The sequence below is a fragment of the Lepus europaeus genome, chromosome 6, assembly GCF_033115175.1.
Source record: "Lepus europaeus isolate LE1 chromosome 6, mLepTim1.pri, whole genome shotgun sequence".
Classification (NCBI taxonomy): Eukaryota; Metazoa; Chordata; class Mammalia; order Lagomorpha; family Leporidae; genus Lepus; species Lepus europaeus.
In genome coordinates, this window is record NC_084832.1 from 127,157,772 (window position 1) to 127,177,675 (window position 19,904).

At 48.3% G+C, this 19,904-nt stretch overlaps 1 protein-coding gene across 1 annotated transcript in view; it reads left to right on the forward strand.

Moving 5' to 3' along the window:
• The window catches only part of CNTN1 (contactin 1), a 137,337-nt gene that overhangs the window by 84,923 nt on the left and 32,510 nt on the right, over window positions 1–19,904 (forward strand). The window contains exons 16-21 of the mRNA XM_062195237.1: window positions 657–727; window positions 4,631–4,865; window positions 8,664–8,767; window positions 10,879–11,065; window positions 13,897–14,009; window positions 14,739–14,895. Coding sequence (XP_062051221.1) covers window positions 657–727; window positions 4,631–4,865; window positions 8,664–8,767; window positions 10,879–11,065; window positions 13,897–14,009; window positions 14,739–14,895 — 867 coding nt within the window. The remainder of the gene's footprint in view (window positions 1–656; window positions 728–4,630; window positions 4,866–8,663; window positions 8,768–10,878; window positions 11,066–13,896; window positions 14,010–14,738; window positions 14,896–19,904) is intronic.

The window sequence follows — 19,904 nt, forward strand, 5'->3', positions numbered from 1 at the left end:
AAAAGGGTAAAAGTGTAGGTGCAGGCATTGGCTCTAGTAATTGACCCCTTGTTGGAAAGCTAGCTTTCCGTGTCAGAGTGCCTGACATTCATGCCCAGGGCTGGTTCCTGACTCCAGTTGCCTGCCCTTGTAACCCCTGGGAGGCAGCAGCGATGGCCTAGGGGGTAGGGTCCCTGCCTCCCCCATGGGAGACCTGGGTTGAGTTCTGCACTCCAGCCTTCGCCTCACCCAACCCCAGCCACTGCAGGCAGGTGTTTTGGCTGTGAGCCAGCGGACAGAAGATTGATCCTCATTCACTGGTGTTTCTCTCCCTCCCTCTCTCTCTCTCTCCCACACACACACATATTAACAAAATTAATAAATATTTTAAGAATACACGCTGTAAGATATTTTCCCAGCCAAGTCTGTGTAATTTTTTTTGAGATCAAACTAGTGGTGGGGACACGGAAAGGCCACGGGTGTTGGGGGCGGATGCCTTCTGTCCCTGCTGGGTTCAGCGGCACAGTGCCCCGGCTCAGCTCGGGGCGCGATCTTTACTGCAGCGGCGTGGATCAGGTGAGACAGGTGCTCACGGTGTCTGTGGTCAGTTGGAACGCTCACACTGGAACACAAACACACAGCCCCTGTCTCATCGCTGCTTTGCTTTCTCATTTCAGCCCCGAATGTGGCTCCTTCCGACGTGGGAGGTGGCGGCGGGAGCAACCGGGAGCTGACCATTACCTGGGCGGTAAGCACACAACCCCTGGCTTTATCCACTTACTCTCCAGCCCCTGTGCTCACTGCAAGAAGTTAACCAAACGGTGGTTTCCAGGGTGCACTTCCTCGTTTGTGTCCCGTGGGTGTCCGTTCTTCCGGCTTCCTGTCGGTTAAGTGTGGAGTCCTACGCAGACCTACAGACTGGGTGGCTAGGGACCCTGAGCCTGGAAGATTCAGCATTTAACTTCTGATTCCAGAGAGATTCCGCACCCATCATGGTCCGAGACCCCAACTGCAGCGAGCACGTTTCCCCCAGACATTCCGAACTCCAGAGATTCAGCGTACCATCTTTCTCTTTATCCAAACCTGGCTTTATGTCGGAGGCGCACCTTGACCTAGAGCAGCCACTCAGAATGGTCTGAGGAGGCACCTGGAGGGCTTGCGAGTGAGGATCCAGGGTGGCTCGGTGCTCATCCCCAGGAGGGGTTCCGACGGCAGGGTCCTCAGAGCAGTCTGCTCGGGAACAGTACGGCTGAGCTGGATTCTTCAAGTGAGAGGGGATGGCAAGGTTGTGACAGCACGAACATGCCTGAAGGAAATTGCTGGCATGTATCTAGGCAACACATGTTATTCAGATTGTTATTTATTAAATATGTTTGGTGTTCAGCACTCCAAATAGTAAATGGCACAAGGCTCAAGAGCATTTGGGGCCTTCAGGAAAAATGATAGCTTTATTCCTTGCATGAATCAAATTGATTTGTGTAAGTGGATATTTAGCAATACTTGACTACACTCTGTGCTCTGTAGCCACATTTTATACTTGACATTTAAACCACACTTCAAAGAAAGCCTTAGAAAAATTATCTTTTGTTAAAATAAATCTCAAAGTATTTATTTCTAAGTTTTAATATCAATGAAGTGTCCAAAACATTCCAATACTGTAACAGAACATCTTAGTGTTTTCTGTCTGGCTCAGACCTCGTAAGCTTTCTGAGTATCTGGATATATGCTTCAGGAAAAGAGCTTTGTCCACCAATTCTGAATGGGAAGTATTCTAAACACCGAGTTTTCAGGATAAGGACTTGAAAATCACTAAATTTTTTTATTATTAAACTTTTATTTAATGAATATAAATTTCCAAAGTACAGCTTATGGGTTACAATGGCTTCCCCCCTCCTAAAACTTCCCTCCCACCCACAACCCTCCCCTTTCCCGCTTCCTCTCCCCTTCCAATCACATCATGATTCATTTTCAATTCTCTTTATATACAGAAGATCAGTTTAGTATATATTAGGTAAAGATTTCAACAGTTTGCCCCCATATAGCAACACAAAGTGAAAAAAAATACTGTTGGAGTACTAGTTATAGCATTAAATAAGAGTGTACAGCACATTAAAGACAGAGATCCTACATGATATTTTTTTAAAAAATTAATTAATTTTCTATGCCATTTCCAATTTAACACCAGGTTTTTTTTTTCATTTCCAATTATCTTTATATACAGAAGATCGATTCAGTATATAATTAGTAAAGATCTCATCAGTTTGTACCCACGCAGAAACACAAAGTGTAAAAATACTGTTTCAGTACTAGTTATAGCATCACTGCACATTAGACAACACATTAAGGACAGATCCCACATGGGATGTAAGTACACAGTGACTTCTGTTGCTGACTTAACAATTTGACACTCCTGTTCATGGCGTCAGTAATCTCCCTAGGCTCTAGTCATGAGTTGCCAGGGCTATGGAAGCCTTTAGAGTTCGCTGCCTTTGATCTTATTCCGATAGGGTCATAGTCAAAGTGGAAGTTCTCTCCTCCCTTCAGAGAAAGGCACCTCCTTCCCTGATGGCCCCATTCTTTCCACTGGGATCTCACTCACAGAGATCTTTCATTTAGGTCTTCTTTTTTTTTTTTTCTTTTCCATGGTATCTTGGCTTTCCATGCCTACAATACTCTCATGGGCTCTTCAGCCAGATCCGAATGCCTTAAGGGCTGATTCTGAGGCCAGAGTGTTGTTTAGGACATCTGCCATTCTATGAGTCTGCTGTGTATCCCACTTCCCATGATGGATTGTTCTCTCCCTTTTTGATTCTATCAGTTAGTATTAGCAGACACTTGTCTTGTTTGTGTGATCCCTTTGACTCTTAGACCTATCAGAGCCATCAATTGTGAACTGAAATTGATCAATTGGACTAGTGAGATGGCATTGGTACATGCCACCTTGATGGGATTGTATTGGAATCCCCTGGCAGATTTCTAACTCCACCATTTGGGGCAAGTCCGATTGAGCATGTCCCAAATTGTACATCTCCTCCCTCTCTTTTTCCACTCTTAAATTTAACAGGGATCACTTTTCAGTTAAAATTTAAACACCTAAGAATAAATGTGTGTTAATTACAGAGTTCAACCACTAGTACTAGAACAACAACAACAACAAATACTAAAAAGGATAAAGTATTACATTGTACATCTAGAGTCAGGACTCCGGAACCGCTTCTGTTGCGTGCTGAATTAAATCAGTAGAAAACTGTCAATAAGAGCAATATTTGAACTGTTGCAGAAATGTCCATCTCTGCCACCGAAGAATCTGAAAATCACAGTCTGCACAAACTTGAGGTCTCGCTTCAGGATAGCTGTAGTGACCCAGAGGTGGGCATTTGTTGTAGTGGTTAACCCAGCACTTGGGATGCCCACACTCAGGTTCATGGCGCCTGGGTTAGAATCCAAGCTCTGCTCTCAGTTCCAGCTTCCTGCTAACGTAGGCTGAGGGAGGCAGTGGTGATGGCCCACGTAGGTCTCTGCCACCCACACTGCAGACCCAGATAGAGTCCCAGCTCCTGGCTTCTTCCTCCCCCAGCTGTGGCTGGTACAGGCAACTGGGGTATGAACCAGCAGTTGTTTCTGTCTGTCTGCCTGCCTGCCTCTCAGGAAAAAAAAAATTATGCAGCAACCAAAGACAGTTTCTATGCTGTCTATCCAAGCAATTATGTTATATTTAGTTTGAGTTTCTTACTTCCAAACTTCTTGACTTTGATTTTTGGATGGAAAAAAAGGTAAATACACAACTGGGCATTTCCCTTAGTGGTTATAAAGTAGGACATGGCAAGTACTAGAACCAGCTACAGGTCAGGCTTTGTAAGTAGCGCCTTGTTGGGGCTGACGTGAGCTTTTTAACCGAGCCACTGGCATGTGTAGGAATTAGGAGCGTTGCACCAGCAGTGCAGGCTGAGTGCTGGCTTCGGTACTGGAGCCAGCCTCCGACCAGCGAGAGGGCTCCTACCCCTCCTCTCAGCACCCGCACTGTTTGATTCTCCTGGGCTGTCTCGTTATTCGAAACACAGATTGTGTAGAGGGCTGACAGCTGCCACTCCGTTGTGCAGAGGGTCCTTCACTCACCCATCACACACGTGTTCCTGGAGGACCTGCTCTAGTGCTGGTGCTAGGGGGGCCGAGGAACGCGGGAAGGAGGTGGCCTCTGCCTTTGCAACACTGATGCTCCGTAGTCGGGGAGATGAGAAAGTAAACAAAGAAGTAAACTGTGCTGTTACTCAGGGAGGTGCCAAGGACAGGGGAGGTGCAGAGAGCCGGAGGGTGGAGCTCGGCTGTAGCCCAGTCCATGGCCCTTGAGAACGTGGTCATCAAGTAGGAGGTTCTGGCCTCAGGGAGGGGAGGGAGGGAGTCCTGTGCCAGGTCAGAACCTCTCCCAGTCAGCGGTGCCCAGAGCCGCGCCCTTGGAGGAACAGACAGGACACCACTGGGAACCATGAACTCCAACGTCTCCCACCTGCACCTGCCGCTTAAGCACCAAGGGTGTTTCCCGAAGAGCACACTCGCCCCGGTGCTGTTTTATTACTCAGTGGGGCTTCCCCCACCCCCCCACCCCCCCGTCACCTGAGCCACTAAACCCTGTGCTGTTTCACTCTCTCTGTAGCCTTTGTCAAGAGAATACCACTATGGCAACAACTTCGGTTACATAGTTGCATTTAAGCCCTTTGATGGAGAAGAATGGAAAAAGGTGACGGTTACCAACCCAGATACCGGCCGCTACGTGCACAAAGACGAGAGCATGAGCCCTTCCACTGCGTTTCAGGTGAAAGTCAAGGCTTTCAACAGCAAAGGGGACGGGCCCTACAGCCTCATCGCCGTGATCAACTCCGCGCAGGACGGTAGGTGGGGGCAGGGCCTGGCGGCTGAGCCACAGGGAAGCCGGGTTCCCTGGGGCGGGTGCAGCTGGGTTTCGCTCAGGACTTGCTCTTGAAGAGGCGTTCACAGCACTGAGCATCCAGTACAGCTGAAATGTCAGCCCCCCATCCAACAACAGGCATGTTGCTGGAACCGTCTTCCTTCACATCATGTTCGTGGTGAATGGGCGATCCCCACTTGGGTCACGGGCGTAGGCTCCTGGTCCTGGCCCCTGTTATGGTTTTAGCCTCAGAAACTGTCCACACTTCAATGGGAACGTCAGTGTCTGCATAAAGTCTACTTGGAAATTCTATAACATCGGCAGTATTTGCCTGAAACTTTTAACCCGCTAATTACAGCTTTTAAGAAAATCACAGCGAAGTGCTGGAGTTCTACTGAGGCGACAGTAGATGTATATGTGAAAACAGGGTCCAAAAGTCAGAGTTGTTTTATTTGAAAGGGAAAAACATGTCCCGTAGGTCAGAGAGGGGAAAAAAGCAGTACTGATAGTGGCCCTCTTTGTTTTTATAGAAATTTCAAAGTGAACTGAGCATGCTCTAATGGGCCTTTGTGTGTTTGTGCTCCATGACATGGAAGTTTTATACCAAACACAGTTGCCTTATTCTCATTTCTGTTCCTTTAGATAGATAGATTTGTTTATTTATTTGAAAGGCAGAGTTAGAGAGGGGACAGGAAGGCACAGAGAGAGAGATCTCCTGTCCACTGGTTTACTCTCCAGAAGGCTGCAGTGGCCAGCGCTGGGCCAAACCAAAGCCGGGAGCCAGGAGCTTCTTCCAGGTCTCCCAAGCAGGTGCAGGGGCCCAAGAACTTGGGCCATCTTCTGCTGCTTTCCAGGCGCATTAGCAGGGAGCTGGGTTGGAAGTGGAACAACCAGGACTTGAACCACGCTCCATGTGGTTGCTGGTGCCGCAGGCAGCAGCTTTACCCACTATGCCACAGTGCCGGCCCTGATTGCCTTGTTTTCTATGGTTGTCTATGAATGTACTAGGAATTTGATCATTTATATTCCATTAATAAAGGTAGGCTGCCTTACTTGTCTCTTCTCCCCATGCACTCTACGAGCCATCAGTGGTTGTAAGAGCAGAGACCTTGTTGCCTTCTGATCTGACACAGGCATCCTCAATCCTCACCCAGTGCTGTCTCTGAATGCATGTGAGATGCATGGAGAGGGGAGTTCAGATGCTAAGATCAGGCTCAGGGCTCTGTTCGCTCCAAAGAGAAGTGCTCTGTTAGTTTACCCGTTTCTGTTATTCTTAGTCTAATATCATTGTTTAGCCATCCCTTGGAACTCACCAGAAATCCTCAGGTCTGCTGTTTTGTTCTCGTATTTGTTACAAGTGGGCTGTGTTTTCACATCATCCCCTGATCGCTGCCTCCAACGCATACTTGCCTCTTTGCTGAACCAGTCGACCCTGCTTCCAAGGATTCGCTATCCACTGGCTCAGCCAATTGTACATCAAAAATATTCTTATCATTATATCCCAAGCAATACAGTATAATGACTGTTCACATAGAATTTACATGTATGAGGTACATAAAGAATCTAGGGATGGTTTAAGGCGGGTGGCAGAATGTAATGTGAAGGTTTAGGCAAGAACTACTCCACTTTATACAAGGGACTTGGCATCTGGGATTGGGTATATGCAGGGTCCTGGAGCCTCCTCCAGGGCTACAAGGGAGCACACCCTTGCATGGACCTGCTTATGGTACACTGCAGTGCCCACATGCAAGTAACATACACAGCTGTGTCTCTAGCTCCATACGGCATGTTGTACACCTTAAATATACGGAATAAAATTCATTTTAAACACGCAGGTGGGAAAGGCAGTCATGCACATGTTTCTCAAAGTCAGCTCAACTGAATGCATTGGAAGAATGAAAAATCGCAGTAATTTAAGTTTATAATGAGATAATGAGAAAGTCTGATGACCTGTCTTAGACTCTGTGTGCCTCTGCTTATGCAGCAGAAACACAACCTGCGTGAATTCTAGTGATGAGAGCACCATGGGAACCTCGCTCAGAGAAGGTGAAGGCTGTTTCACCTGTGTCCAGTGCCGTGTTCGATTCTAAAGTCAGCTTTCAGGCAAAGAGCCGTGCCTGCCATCTCAACTTAGTCCTGACCTTTAGGATAACTGTACTTCTTTCCTAATTTGTTCCTGAGTCCAATAAAACTCGCTTGGGCTGAAACTTGCATACGCTGTGATTGTTTTCTCGTTACTGCCAGGAAACCTGTCATACGGCCGCCTGTTCACCTTGGCCTGGGAAACCTGTCGTAGGGCCGCCTGTTCACCTTGGCCTGGGAAACCTGTCATACGGCCGCCTGTTCACCTTGGCCTGGGAAACCTGTCGTAGGGCCGCCTGTTCACCTTGGCCTCGGAAACCTGTCGTAGGGCCGCCTGTTCACCTTGGCCTCGGAAACCTGTCGTAGGGCCGCCTGTTCACCTTGCCCTGGGAAACCTGTCATAGGGCTGCCTGTTCACCTTGAGCTGGAAAGGCAACCCCGCTCATGTGGGACTTTTTTTTAACATTAAATAGGATTATGACTCTTTAATGAAAGACAACCAAAATGGATCAGCCCCGCTTAGGGCTTTCCTTGGCCTCTGTGTAAATTTCATAAGGGACATAAACCATTTTTCCCTGCACAGAGGGCCTTGTGGATACGTGTTTGACTTGGTGCCCGTTGGGAAGATTAGACATTGAAAGCTGTCCTGAGCACCAGAACGGTGGAAGTCACAACTTGTTTCAGAAGATCTTGAATATTTGAAAGATCTTAGCCTGAATATGAAAGAGGGAACTTTAGGAATATTGTTACTGTGTATCATTAGTTCATACACATAGCAAGCAAGAGGTAATGCAGCCTAACCACTTTTTATCATAAAAATCAGGCTCCCTATTTTGGATAATGGAGAGTTGATAAGCTCAGTATCATTCACTTTAATTTGCATCAGCAGGCTTTCGTGAGTGTATCACGTGGAAGAAACAAATAACAGTTAGTATGGTTCTTGTTCACAAGTATCACAGAAGTTCATGAATCTGTGTTTCATTAAAAAGAAAGCGCACACATGATGTGTACGTGTGTCTTTGTTAACATGCCTGAGCATGAATGCATATGGGACCATGTATCACCAATAACCACACTTGATCTTAGACAAAAGGCCGAGAAACGATGCACCAATAACCACAGAATAAAAAACATTAGTGAAAATAGAGGAAGCAGTGATGAAATTAATGGGCTTAATTTGCTTTGTGGGGCTGGCACTGTGGCACAGCGGGTAAAGCCACCTCCTGCTAATCCAGCATCCCATTTGGGCACCAGTTTGAGTCCTGGCTGCTCTGCTTCTGATCTGGCTCCTTGCTAATGGCCTGGAAAAGGCAGTGGAGGATGGCCCAAGTGTTTGGGTCCCTTCCACTCATACAGGAGACCCAGATGCAGCTCCTGCCTGCCTCCGGGCTTCAGATTAGCTCAGCCCCAGCTGTTGCGGCCATCTGGGGAGTGAACCAGCAGGTGGAACATCTCTCCCTCCCTCTCTCCTCCTCTCCCCCTCTCTGCCTCTCTCCCTTTCTCTCTTAACTGTGCCTTTCAAATAAATAAGTAAATCTTTTTTTTTTTAAAAAAAAAAAGCAGAAATTATCTTGGGAACATTAACGCTATTTTGGACGTATTGAAATGTGATTCGGATTTGTTCCTGGAGCAGTAGCGCTGTTTGCATTTCTTCATGGAAGTGATGGTCTAAGAATGTAATGTTCTCATCACATTTCAGCTCCCAGCGAAGCCCCGACAGAAGTAGGCGTCAAAGTCTTATCGTCTTCTGAGATATCCGTTCACTGGAAGCACGTTCTAGAAAAAATAGTGGAAAACTACCAGGTGGGTTCAGTTGTTATCAGCCAGATCCACCTGTCCGTACGTGTTTGACCATCGGTTTTCAAATATGTTCCACCTTTCAGTATCCTGTGTGCCGTTGAGTTGTGTGAGAGCTGACGCTGTGTGCTCTCTGTTCAGTATTGTGTAAGCTACCTGCTAAGAGTCAAACAGAGGCTCCTCACTGGCTTGACTAGGAGAGGTGGAAAGAGACTGTGCTAGCAAACGTTGGCCAAAACAAAGTAAGGTAGTGAGTCTCACGGTCATCGAGTTCTTCTGAAAGACAGACGTTCTCGTCAGAGGCTGTCCAGTCTCAGGTGTGTGCAGAGCACTTTGGCAGCTGATTATTCAAGGGCGTCCTAAAGCTTGTCATTGCACTTGATTCAGCTCCATTTCTTAAAAAACAAAATATCAAAAAGGAACCATTACAAATATACCAAATATGCATCTCCTGGTGTTATCCATGAAGGCAGAAATTAGGGCACACTCGACATAGCCCGAGAAAACTCTCCTTGACCTGAATCTGAAAGGGCCGGCCGGGAGGAGCCTGACCGGGAAGGGGCCTGGCCCAGAGGGAGCAGGAACTGGAACGGGGCAGCCAGAGGGACCGGGTTGCCACTCAGGGTGGAATCTGCAGGGCGGTACCCGAAGTGAAAATTCAGATGAATTGGCATTCACTTATCTGAGGATATTTTGTCCAGACGGACAGAATGCCTAATTTAAAGGAGAGAACGTGGAAACCTGGAACAAAAGTTTATAGAAGCAGCCAACAACGAAACAGACGAGGGCTGATGGGCAGAAGGGCTAGTGCTTCCGTAACTCGCAGCAGCCGTTTCTTTACGCAGAGCCTCTGTGGAGATGGGGTGAAAGCGCTGTCTGCCGGGGCGTACACGTGATGTTCTCTGCAATGCTGACACTGCCGTAGCCCAGAGATTATAGAGAGCACAATCGCTCCTTACTCGAAGATAAGGGTTTGGCTTTTTAATGAGGCTTGTCTTAGTAGCCTCTTCATACTTTGATGGAGACTAAATTTTCTTAGAAATGATTGGACCTCAGTATCACCTACATTAGCAGTTTGATGGGAACCTGGTCCTTGATTCTTAATTCTGAGGTCTGATTGTGAAGAGCATGCTTGGTAGATTCTGTAGACATTCGCAGCACAGCGACCGACCTGCTGGGGTGCTGAGGAACGTTTGTTTAATCGGTGAGTTCCCCGTGCCTGGCAGTGCTGTGTGTGCAGTATTGGCACTGCTCTACCTGTGCTCGCGGCGCTCCTAACGTAGGCGAGTGGAAGGAGCAGTAGCACAGCACCCCCGTCGTCGTTTGATCAGCACTGACACAGGGAGCCCCAGAGAGGGACAGTGGAAACATGTCAGATCCCAGCATCCTTACAGGTAGCTCTGTATCCATGGCTTAGATAGAATTTACAGATGTCTGGCTCCAAAAGTGCTTTTGTTTGAAGAATAGAAGTCACAATTCATACCTTGTGTTAAGCTGTAAGAGATAAGAAACTCCATAACCACTTGACAGGTGTCATCATTTCTATGATGTGGGTACATTTTTAATAACTTCCACAACCTGCCCAGTTGTTAGGTCCATTTCTTTGCTGTCCAGAGGTGACAGGCCAGTTGAAAGGAAGCAATTCACAGACACACTTCCCCAGGGAGCGTGGAGACAGTGCTGCCTGCGCCAGTGCCATCTCAGCCACGTGCCGACCACACTTGGGGGTCGAGTTGTGCTCCTGTTGGACGGCCTTACCGTGATTCTTACAGTCACATAAACAGGAAGAAATAAGTCAGTGATAAACACTGTTCTGGCCAATGCTTCCCAACAGAAACCACTTTTCTATTTAGAAGGTTAATATTACACAGAGTTTCCTATGTGGTTTTGTGCCATTTTTTTTTTGTTAGGGTAAGACTATTTCAGGCAACGAGGTAAGGTTTGATTTGCTTTTGACACCTTGGATTGCATCTGTGTGTGTTGGCCTTGTCCTGACCTGAGGTCCGTCAGAGGGTCGGTACTCCAGGTGGCATTTCAGAAACTGCTCCGGCCGTGACAGAGCCACCGCGGCAGAGGCTGACCCGTGGCGAGCCATCACTCGTCTTGGATGTTTGCAGATCCGCTACTGGGCCGCCCATGACAAAGAAGCAGCGGCACACAGAGTGCAGGTCTCCAGCCAGGAGTACTCGGCCAGGCTGGAGAACCTCCTGCCGGATACGCAGTACTTCGTGGAAGTCGGGGCCTGCAACAGTGCGGGCTGTGGGCCCTCCAGTGACGTGATCGACACCTTCACCAAGAAAGCACGTGAGTCGCATGTTTCAGTTTCATGTTGTTGTCAGGTGCTGCTGTGAGCAGGTGCAGGTTAAGATGCTCCCGTTCCTGGCCGGCACAGCGGCTCAATAGGCTAATCCTCCGCCTTGCGGCGCCGGCACACCGGGTTCTAGTCCCAGTCGGGGCGCCGGATTCTGTCCTGGTTGCCCCTCTTCCAGGCCAGCTCTCTGCTGTGGCCCAAGAGTGCAGTGGAGGATGGCCCAAGTGCTTGGGCCCTGCACCCCATGGGAGACCAGGAGGAAGCACCTGGCTCCTGGCTTCAGATCAGTGCAGTGCACTGGCCGCAGCGGCCACTTGGGGAGGTGAACCAATGGCAAAGGAAGACCTTTCTTTCTGTCTCTCTCACTGTCCATTCTGCCTGTCAAAAAAAAAAAAAAAAAAGATGCTCCAATTCCATATTGGAGTCCTGGGTCTGACTCCCAGCTCTGAGTCCAGCTCTCTGCTAACACAGAGCCTGGGAGGCAGCAGGTGACAGCCCAGGTGGGTGACCTGGATTGGGTTCCCAGCTCCTGGCCCAGCTCTGTCCATTGTGGGCATTCGGGGAGTGACCAGCAGATGGGAGCTTGCTCTCTCCCTCTCTCTCTGCCTCAATAACAATAATAATGTTTTAATAATAAGAAGAAAACTACCACTTTATTCAGTCATGATGCGTTTGAGGCAGATTTCCTGTCCAGCAGTCTGAGCACATTGTAGTCTTGGTAGTCCAGTGGTAATCACATTTGCAATGGGATCATTTCTTGGCAGTATTAAAAAATGTGGACACTGTCTTCCTGCATTTAGTTCTCCATGTTTAAAGTAAAATTAGAGGTATCGCCTATATAAAACAGTCCTGTTTTGTGTCATTGGGTATTTCACTGGTCTTCCTTGAACCCTGCTCAATTTTTATACTTTGATGTATCAACATTCAACGTTGCCAGTGCAGATGTGAGTCAAGTGAGTAGGTTGCTGTTGTTACTGTGTGTTCTCACGTCCGTGCAACAGAGCCACCTGCTCTGCTCTGAGCTTTTCATCCATTCTCATCTCTGCGGCTTCCTTTGCTATCCAGCCCTTGAATCCAAGATGGAAATAAATATAAATGTGTGTGTGTGTATTAATGGATTTGCCTGCAGGCCTTACTAGAATTTCACAAGTATCTATGGGCAGGATTACCACCAGGGTTTGCAAATTTATGAAGTTCCCTTGGCAACAGAGAATCTCTTAATGAGATGACCATTGCAATGGTAGCAGCCAGTGTTTCATTTCAGACCAGGTTTGAGATCTGCATTTGCCTCTCACCAGATGCACAGCACTCTAGCTGGACTAACTTACCTCTTCAGACTGGTTTTCTCCTTTGTAAAAGAAGTGTCCATTCCCGTGTTGTTTTCCATTTATTCATTCATCAGAAATACGTCTGTATCCAGCACTGTCTAAGTGGTGAGGGTGTGTCAGGGACCAAGCCACACGGAGATCATTCTCTCACGGCGTTGACTCCTAAGGGGAGGGGGAATAAACAGAAATCAGAGATTCTAGGAGATAAATAAATGTGGTCAGATCAGGTGACAGGGCCATAAAATGAATGAACAGGTGAAACTGACTGATCTGAGTAGGATCCAAAGTCCAGCTGGGTGCTCGGAAGAGCTCTGAGAGATGCCACTTGAGCCAGGCTCTGAGTGACAGGTGATCCAGACCATGCCGTGCTGGGGTGGGGACGTGGTTTCAGGCCAGGAGAGTAAGTGGGGCAAAGCTTTCAGGTGGGAAAAACTGGAAACATTTTAGATGCTGGTTGGCTGCTGGGGCCAAGGCGTCGTTTCTGAGCTGAGCAGGGTCCAAACTACGGGGACTCTTGTACACCCTAAGAGCTTGGGTCTAAGGTACCACTGGAAGACCTTGGCGCTGGGTTGCCGTCTACTGTGTGTTTTCCAGAAGCGTCACTCTGGTGTCTGGTAGCAGGTGCGTAGTGGTGGGGCAGGGGTGACATCCACGTAGGGGTGTTTCTGCAGTTGAGCTGACAGTCCTGGCAGCTAGCGCCAGGTGGTAGAGAAGACCCAGATGCGGCACGGCCGGCAACGCACCGCTAACTGGGGTGTTGGCGGTGACTGCGGTTAACACTGAATATCAGACTTTTGTTGGAGCAATGGGGAATTGGCCCGAGTGATTGGTAAAGCTGGGGAAGACGTGTGCGTGGGAAAGTTGGGATTACGTCATGATCGTATCACAGATAAGACCTCCTTGAGACACACAGGCAGAGGCAGGCAGAGGGACACATGGGTCAGCAGAGAGGCGCGAGGGTGGAACTGTGAGTGTTTAAAGGCCACAGGTGTAGGCGGCAGGGCTCAGAGGTGGTTCACAGATAGAGAAGGGTGCCCAGGGTCAAGTCCTCAGACCGTCCGGCGTTTGCAAGTTGAGCCACCTCGGAATGCTCATGAGAGGGAGACGGCAGTGAGGGAGAAGGAAAACCCACATGTGGAGATGCCGTGAATTTAGGAATACAGCGAGACTGACGTTCCAGTGATGTTAGGTGTGAGCAGAGCAAGAGGGACGTGAGATTGAGCCCAGCGAAGGTAAGCGGTGACCTTGAAAACAGAGTTTCAAGGACGGATGGGTGAGCAGATAGTAAGAACAGTCACGTTGCCTAGCCACGGGGCCGCTGGCTGCGTTGAATGAATGCATGGGTATACATGCTTGGTGCAGCCCCTGGCATGGGGAAGCACGCGTGAAAATCGGGTGGTGTCAGTGTCGTCGGCATGGTAATCCCTGGGGTGGTGAAGTCGGCAGAGCTGAGGGGGGTGTGGCGAGCGCTCACTGCACGCTGCTGCTCCCCACAGCTCCCAGCCAGCCCCCGAGGATCATCAGCTCCGTGAGGTCGGGTTCCCGCTACATCATCACCTGGGACCACGTCGTCGCCCTGTCCAATGAATCTACAGTGACAGGATACAAGGTATGGGAAAGAATGTTCTGGAGTAGCCCCACACAAGCCTCCTCCCTACCAAGCGTGACCTTTGCCATTCCTGCTGCTTCAACAAAGGCCCCTGAGCTTTCTGGCTCTGCCTGCCCAGCAGGCCCAGAGGACTTGGTGCCAGGACAGACTGAGGTGGAAGACACCTACAGTGCACGTTAGGAAAATGTTACGTCCAGTGAGCCAGACAAATAGAATACTGCTTTCAGGAGTAGAGCAGATAGACTGGCGGATTGTGGCGTGTTACCCAGCCTCGGAAAGCCCCTTGGTGTGTCCAGTTATCGTCTGTAAATGAACAAAGCCCAGAGCAGGTCATTCCCATGTAGGCGCTGCATTGTGCGTGACTGGCAATATGTGGTTTGCAGTGCCGACCAAATTTCAGATATAATGGGAAAAAAAATCAAAATTGAGGGGAAATATTTTTAGACTACGTCAATATATCGAAAGAATCTTTATTTATACCTTTTTCCCTAAAAAGACACATCCCTTCCATGGCTTTATTTTGGGTCATTTCAAAATCCAAGATTCAGATGCTTAAAGCACATGCCCTTGGATGACCCTAAAAATGGACAGAAATGCATTTCTGTGAATTGCAAATGAAGTGAGTTTTAAATGTATTCGCTTTTGCCAGTTGAAGTACAAGCGTTTTTCTTCTGGTTTCCTCTCACTCCTGTGACTGCACTGACCGTTCCTCGTCTCGGGGTCTCCAAGGTTCTCTACAGACCCGACGGCCAGCATGACGGGAAGCTGTACTCCACGCACAAGCACTCCATCGAGGTCCCGATCCCCAGGGATGGGGAGTATGTGGTCGAGGTCCGGGCGCACAGCGATGGAGGAGATGGGGTCGTGTCTCAAGTCAAGATTTCAGGTAGGGCAGGAGTCTGACACACTTAGCGTTCAGGAAGTTTCCAGGGCACGTGGATCTCCAGGAGGAGAGGTAAGACTGATATTCATACCGACAGCAGTGTTTCCTTACGGAGATTTGGAATGTGTTGGAAGCAGGGAAACCTGACGTGTTTTCCTGATAAGTCACAAAAGTAAATTTACAAGATGCCACATACTTGGTGATTATTATCTGCATATCAGAAGCATAAGTATTGACTTCCAGTCATAGCATGAACAAATTCTGGAGATTCTGTGTTTGGTGATGGATGTGTTAATTAATTTGGTGATGGCAACATGATATACACATACACCAGATCATTACATATGTCCCTTTAATATATTCTATATTCGTTAGTCATATATATGTTTTCAAATAAAAAGCACATTTAAAATATTATAATGTGTAAAAATGGCGCCCAATACTAGGCCACTATTTTAAAATATCCAAATATCCTTTGTATTAAAAGGAAATTCACTGGACTATTTGTAGTACATTTCTAACTCCCTTTTTCTTGTCCTGCATATGTTAATGTAAACTACATGTGCCCTGTCTTTATTTTTTCCCATTTCTTTTGTGGAAACTGTTACGGCATTTGACATGTGTGTTTTCTGGAAAGAGTGAATTTGGGGAACTTGTTTTAAGTTTTAACTCATAAATTTACATAGTTTCACTTTTGAGGTCTTTTTTTTTTTTTAACAAACTGCTCATCCTGAAAATTACCACCTGTCTCTCAGGCACTGGGGGTGTGATGGCCACAGTCATAATTTGACGTTCCGGTCTAAATAGCCTGTGTCCACAAGATGGCTCAAACATACTCAGTGTATTTTCCTCTTTTGTTTCCATCCGTAACTGACATTTTGTGTTACTTACAGAATTCCTACTACTTATCTAGTCCAACCCTAACTGTACAAAGAAGCTGTAGCATGGACATTATGACATGTCAGGTACTTGGGGAATAGTGATACTCTAGCATTTTCTTAAGTTAGGACTTTTGCAAATTGTTAATCATCTGTCATGAGAAAAGCCTTTCAATATAAATGGAAATTTTAGGACTTCTTGCAAGTTAAAAGACTCCTAGTACTTTCCTTTGCTTTGGTATTCATTTCCAAAATATGTAGCTAGTAATGCAATATACAATAGTAGCTAGTAAGGTATTGCTGGGTGTTAGTGTTGATAAGGACTGTGCCGTTCATTCATTGATTCAACAAATACACATTAATGCCCACAGTATGGCAGGCACAGTTCATGTGCTGAACTCTGCATGTTTCCACATCCCCCCGGCCTTGCCACAATTCTAAAGTTTCTTTTTAGGGTTCCAATCTTGGTGTCTTGGAGGCCAGTCTGTGCACCCTTGGGTCCATTTAAACTAGTGAGATTGTAGAAGTCTCTTCCTAGAATGGCATCCCCCTTCTTCCCCGCAGCCTGTAGGGTCCTATTACTCTAGCCCACCCGACTCTCCCATCTCAGGTGCGTGGGTTTCCCCGTGGTCCGTCGCCCACCTCCGTGTTCCTGAGCGTACAGTGTTGTGCTCACCTTGCAGCGTGTCTCCTCGTTGTGCCTTCTGCCTGGCAAGGCTCGGTTCTCAGCAGGACAGATTCATTCTTGTTTGGTTTCTGCTCCAGTGCTAGGCTCAGAGGAGCCTTCTACAGTGACAAGTGTGAGGAGCCAAGCAACTCTTCATCATGTATCTTAACGCCAGCTAAAATCATCTTACTTATTACATTATAAGAGGCCTCTTCACAAAGCTCATGGAAATGCGTATGATGAAAAAATTGCATGCATTTCCAGAGTCCTCTGCACCGAAGTAAACACATCCGTTCCCCGTGAACTTCGCAAGCGCCTTCCTGCTTGCTCATTGTCCATCCCCTCCTTCTCCGACTCTCAGCCCCAGGGGGTGAGCTCTTGTCCACCTCCTGCACCATTTGAATCCCCAGCACCCTAGGGACCAACTGGCACCCAAAAGGGTTTTTATAAAAGATTTTATTTATTTTATGTGAGAGTTAAGAGTTACAGTGAGAGGAGAGACAGAGAGGTCTTCCTTCCGCTGGTTCACTATCCAAATGGCCGCAATGGCCGGAGCTGCGCCGATCTGAAGCCAGGAGCTTCTTTCGGGTCTCCCACATGGGTGCAGGGACCAAGGACTTGGGCCATCCTCCACTGCTTTCCCAGGCCACAGCAGAGAGCTGGATGGGAAGAGGAGCAGCCAGGACTAGAAAAGACACCCATATGGGATGCCGCCGAAGCAGGTGGAGGATTAACCGACTGCGCCACAGTGTCGGCCCCACCCCACAGAGTTTTAACAAATGACTGTTGAATTAATCTGTATTTGATTTCTGCACAGAGCAAACTTTGGTACCAAGGATAATTTGCCGAGTCTAAAACTATGCTTTAGAGCTCTAGAAAATCGACATATTTCTCTGCGGGACAGGTGACTTGTGTCCTGTCACGTGCTGGTCCAGAAATCCGACTCGTACAAAGATGGACACTTCACGTTAGACGTATCTTAGAAATTTTCCTAGGCGTGGTGACGTATAGCTCCTCTTCCCTCTGAGTGGACGTGCTCTGCTGTCTTCATTAATGACTCCTTAGTGAGTGTTTACAGGGAACATGAAGGCAGAGGCAGCACGGCACGAATGTGGCCACCCATACTGCACCTTCTGTCTCCAGTAGCCGTGGCACACTGCATATAAAATGCAATTACTTTTAATTGCCACCGTACTGTATATTTGCTATAAATTTTAGATATCAGTTGATATAAGGATCCTTGACCTTAAGTACGTGAATATCCACGGAGGAGCGTCTGCCTGCTTCTGTGTGAGTAAGATAATCGCACCGTGGGTTTCCCTTTCCGTTCCCGACCACAGAGAGAGTGGCCAGGCTGGGCAGGGCTTTAGGGACATTTCCGAGTCCTGACTCCTTCCCCAGGGGGGACGCAGCCCTGTGAAACCTTTGTGGTGGCTGTGACTGGATGGGGCTTCCTCACTTGAAAAGTCCTGTCCGTGATTGTGGGGACCGTATGCAGCAGGGGAACAAGGCTAGGGGGGTGCATCCCAGGCTGTGCCATAGAGTGACGGAGAGACGCTGGCGTCCTGGCCCAGGGAGAGGCCGTGGTGGGATCTTGGGTGGATTCTAGAAGAATCAGGCATCTTTCTGTTTGATTTAAAGTTGCTGCATGTTCATTTTGTCCACTTCACCTCGGCTAATACATCTGTAATCCTGATGCCGCCACAGATGATGTAATCTGAACATTTAACCTACTTTTTTTTTTTTTGCTAACTCCCAGCTATTAAGTTAAACTATATGACTGAAGCCACAGTCTTAAACACTGTGGTGGAAACCACATTTTGTGCTTTTGCTTTGTCCTCCCCAGCCCAGGAGCCGGGAGGAGACAGGGGTAGGAAACCGCCCTCTCGTTGGTTCCTTTGGGTGTTTAACTCTGTAACTGCCATGCAGGCTTCAACAGTGCCTGCATACTCAGTGTAGTAACAGGGAATGAGAGCATCATGGGATGCTAGACTTAATTTAATTAAATTAACATGCTGCGTTGACATCACCATGGTCTTAGTTTCCGGAGCTATACTTCAGTGTTGTAATATGCAAATATTTTCCCCTTGATACAATAAGGCTGACTCCTAAAATGTTACAGATTTTCACAGTCCTTTGGTTCTCTGATTGCTGCAGCAGGCACTCACTGAACACCTGTCAGGCATTCTGCAGTTGACCCATTGTAATAATAGACAAACCTGCCTACAACATGCATTCTCATGGTTATCAGAAAACCCAAGTTGGCCAACACCATGGCTCATTTGGTTAATCCTCCGCCTGCAACGCCAGCATCCCATATGGGCACCGGGTTCTAGTCCCGGTTGTTCCTCTTCCAGTCCAGCTCTCTGTTGTGGCCCGGGAGGGCAGTGGAGGATGGCCCAAGTAGTTGGGCCCCTGCACTTGCATGGAAGACCAGGAAGAAGCACCTGGCTCCTAGCTTCAGATCAGCGCAGCGCCGGTTGTAGCGGCCATTTTGGGGGTGAACCAATGGAAGGAAGACTTCTCTCTCTCTCTCTCTCTCTCTCTCTCTCTCTCTATATATATATATATATATATATATATATATATATATCACTCTACCTGTCAAATAAATAAATCAAAAAGAAAACCCGAGGAGCCACAGATCATTCATAAGCTTGTTTGAATAAGAATCCCAAGGCAATGTCAGCAGCTAACGTAACCAGTACGAGAGGTCGAACTGATGTGGGTGGGGTGACGGGGAGCTGCTGCTCAGAAGGTGATGTGCAGGCTTGAATCTAAAGGTGAGGAGTGAGCCATGCAACAGCCGTGGGCAGGAGTGCCCTGTGGGGAGGGGCAGGAAAGAGCAGGTCACGACAGGAAGCTGACCGTGCGACCTGGGCTCTTAACGACCCCCTCATGTGCCAAGAGTTTGGAGAGAAGACAGGGCCCAGTTGCAAGGCTCTGGCCTGGACCGCATCTCATACCGCTCCCCTGCCAACCCAGCTTCTCCCGCGATTATCAGAACGTGTGCTGTGCCTGAGTGGAGTGGGGAAGCTTCCTTGTGCTCTCTGGAGGAGACCTGTGCCCTCGGAGTTAGGATCCTGTTGGCCATTCTGTAGAGGACACACTGGAATGGAGCAAGAAGGCGTGGGTGGGGCTGGTGAGCAGGGAGCAAGGCTGAGTCCTGAGGAGCGGGCAGGCAGAGTCGGTCTCGAGGCTGATTTCAGCGGCTCCCTGCTCTGAGACGCAAAGCAGATGGTGTTTTCCAGGGACTCCATCAGAGGGCACGCGCAGAGACGTTGTGCAGCCCAGAGGGCAAGGCGTGCTCGTGTCAGAGTGCTGCTTCCAAAGTCGGTCCAGTGGGAAGGCAGCACACCGTGGTGGCAAGGTGGACAACTCAAGTTTCCTAGACTTGGTGGGGGAGGTGTTTAGACCATCTCCTTGCACGCTTTCCCATGGGGTCCCTCGGGCACTGCTGGCTGCGC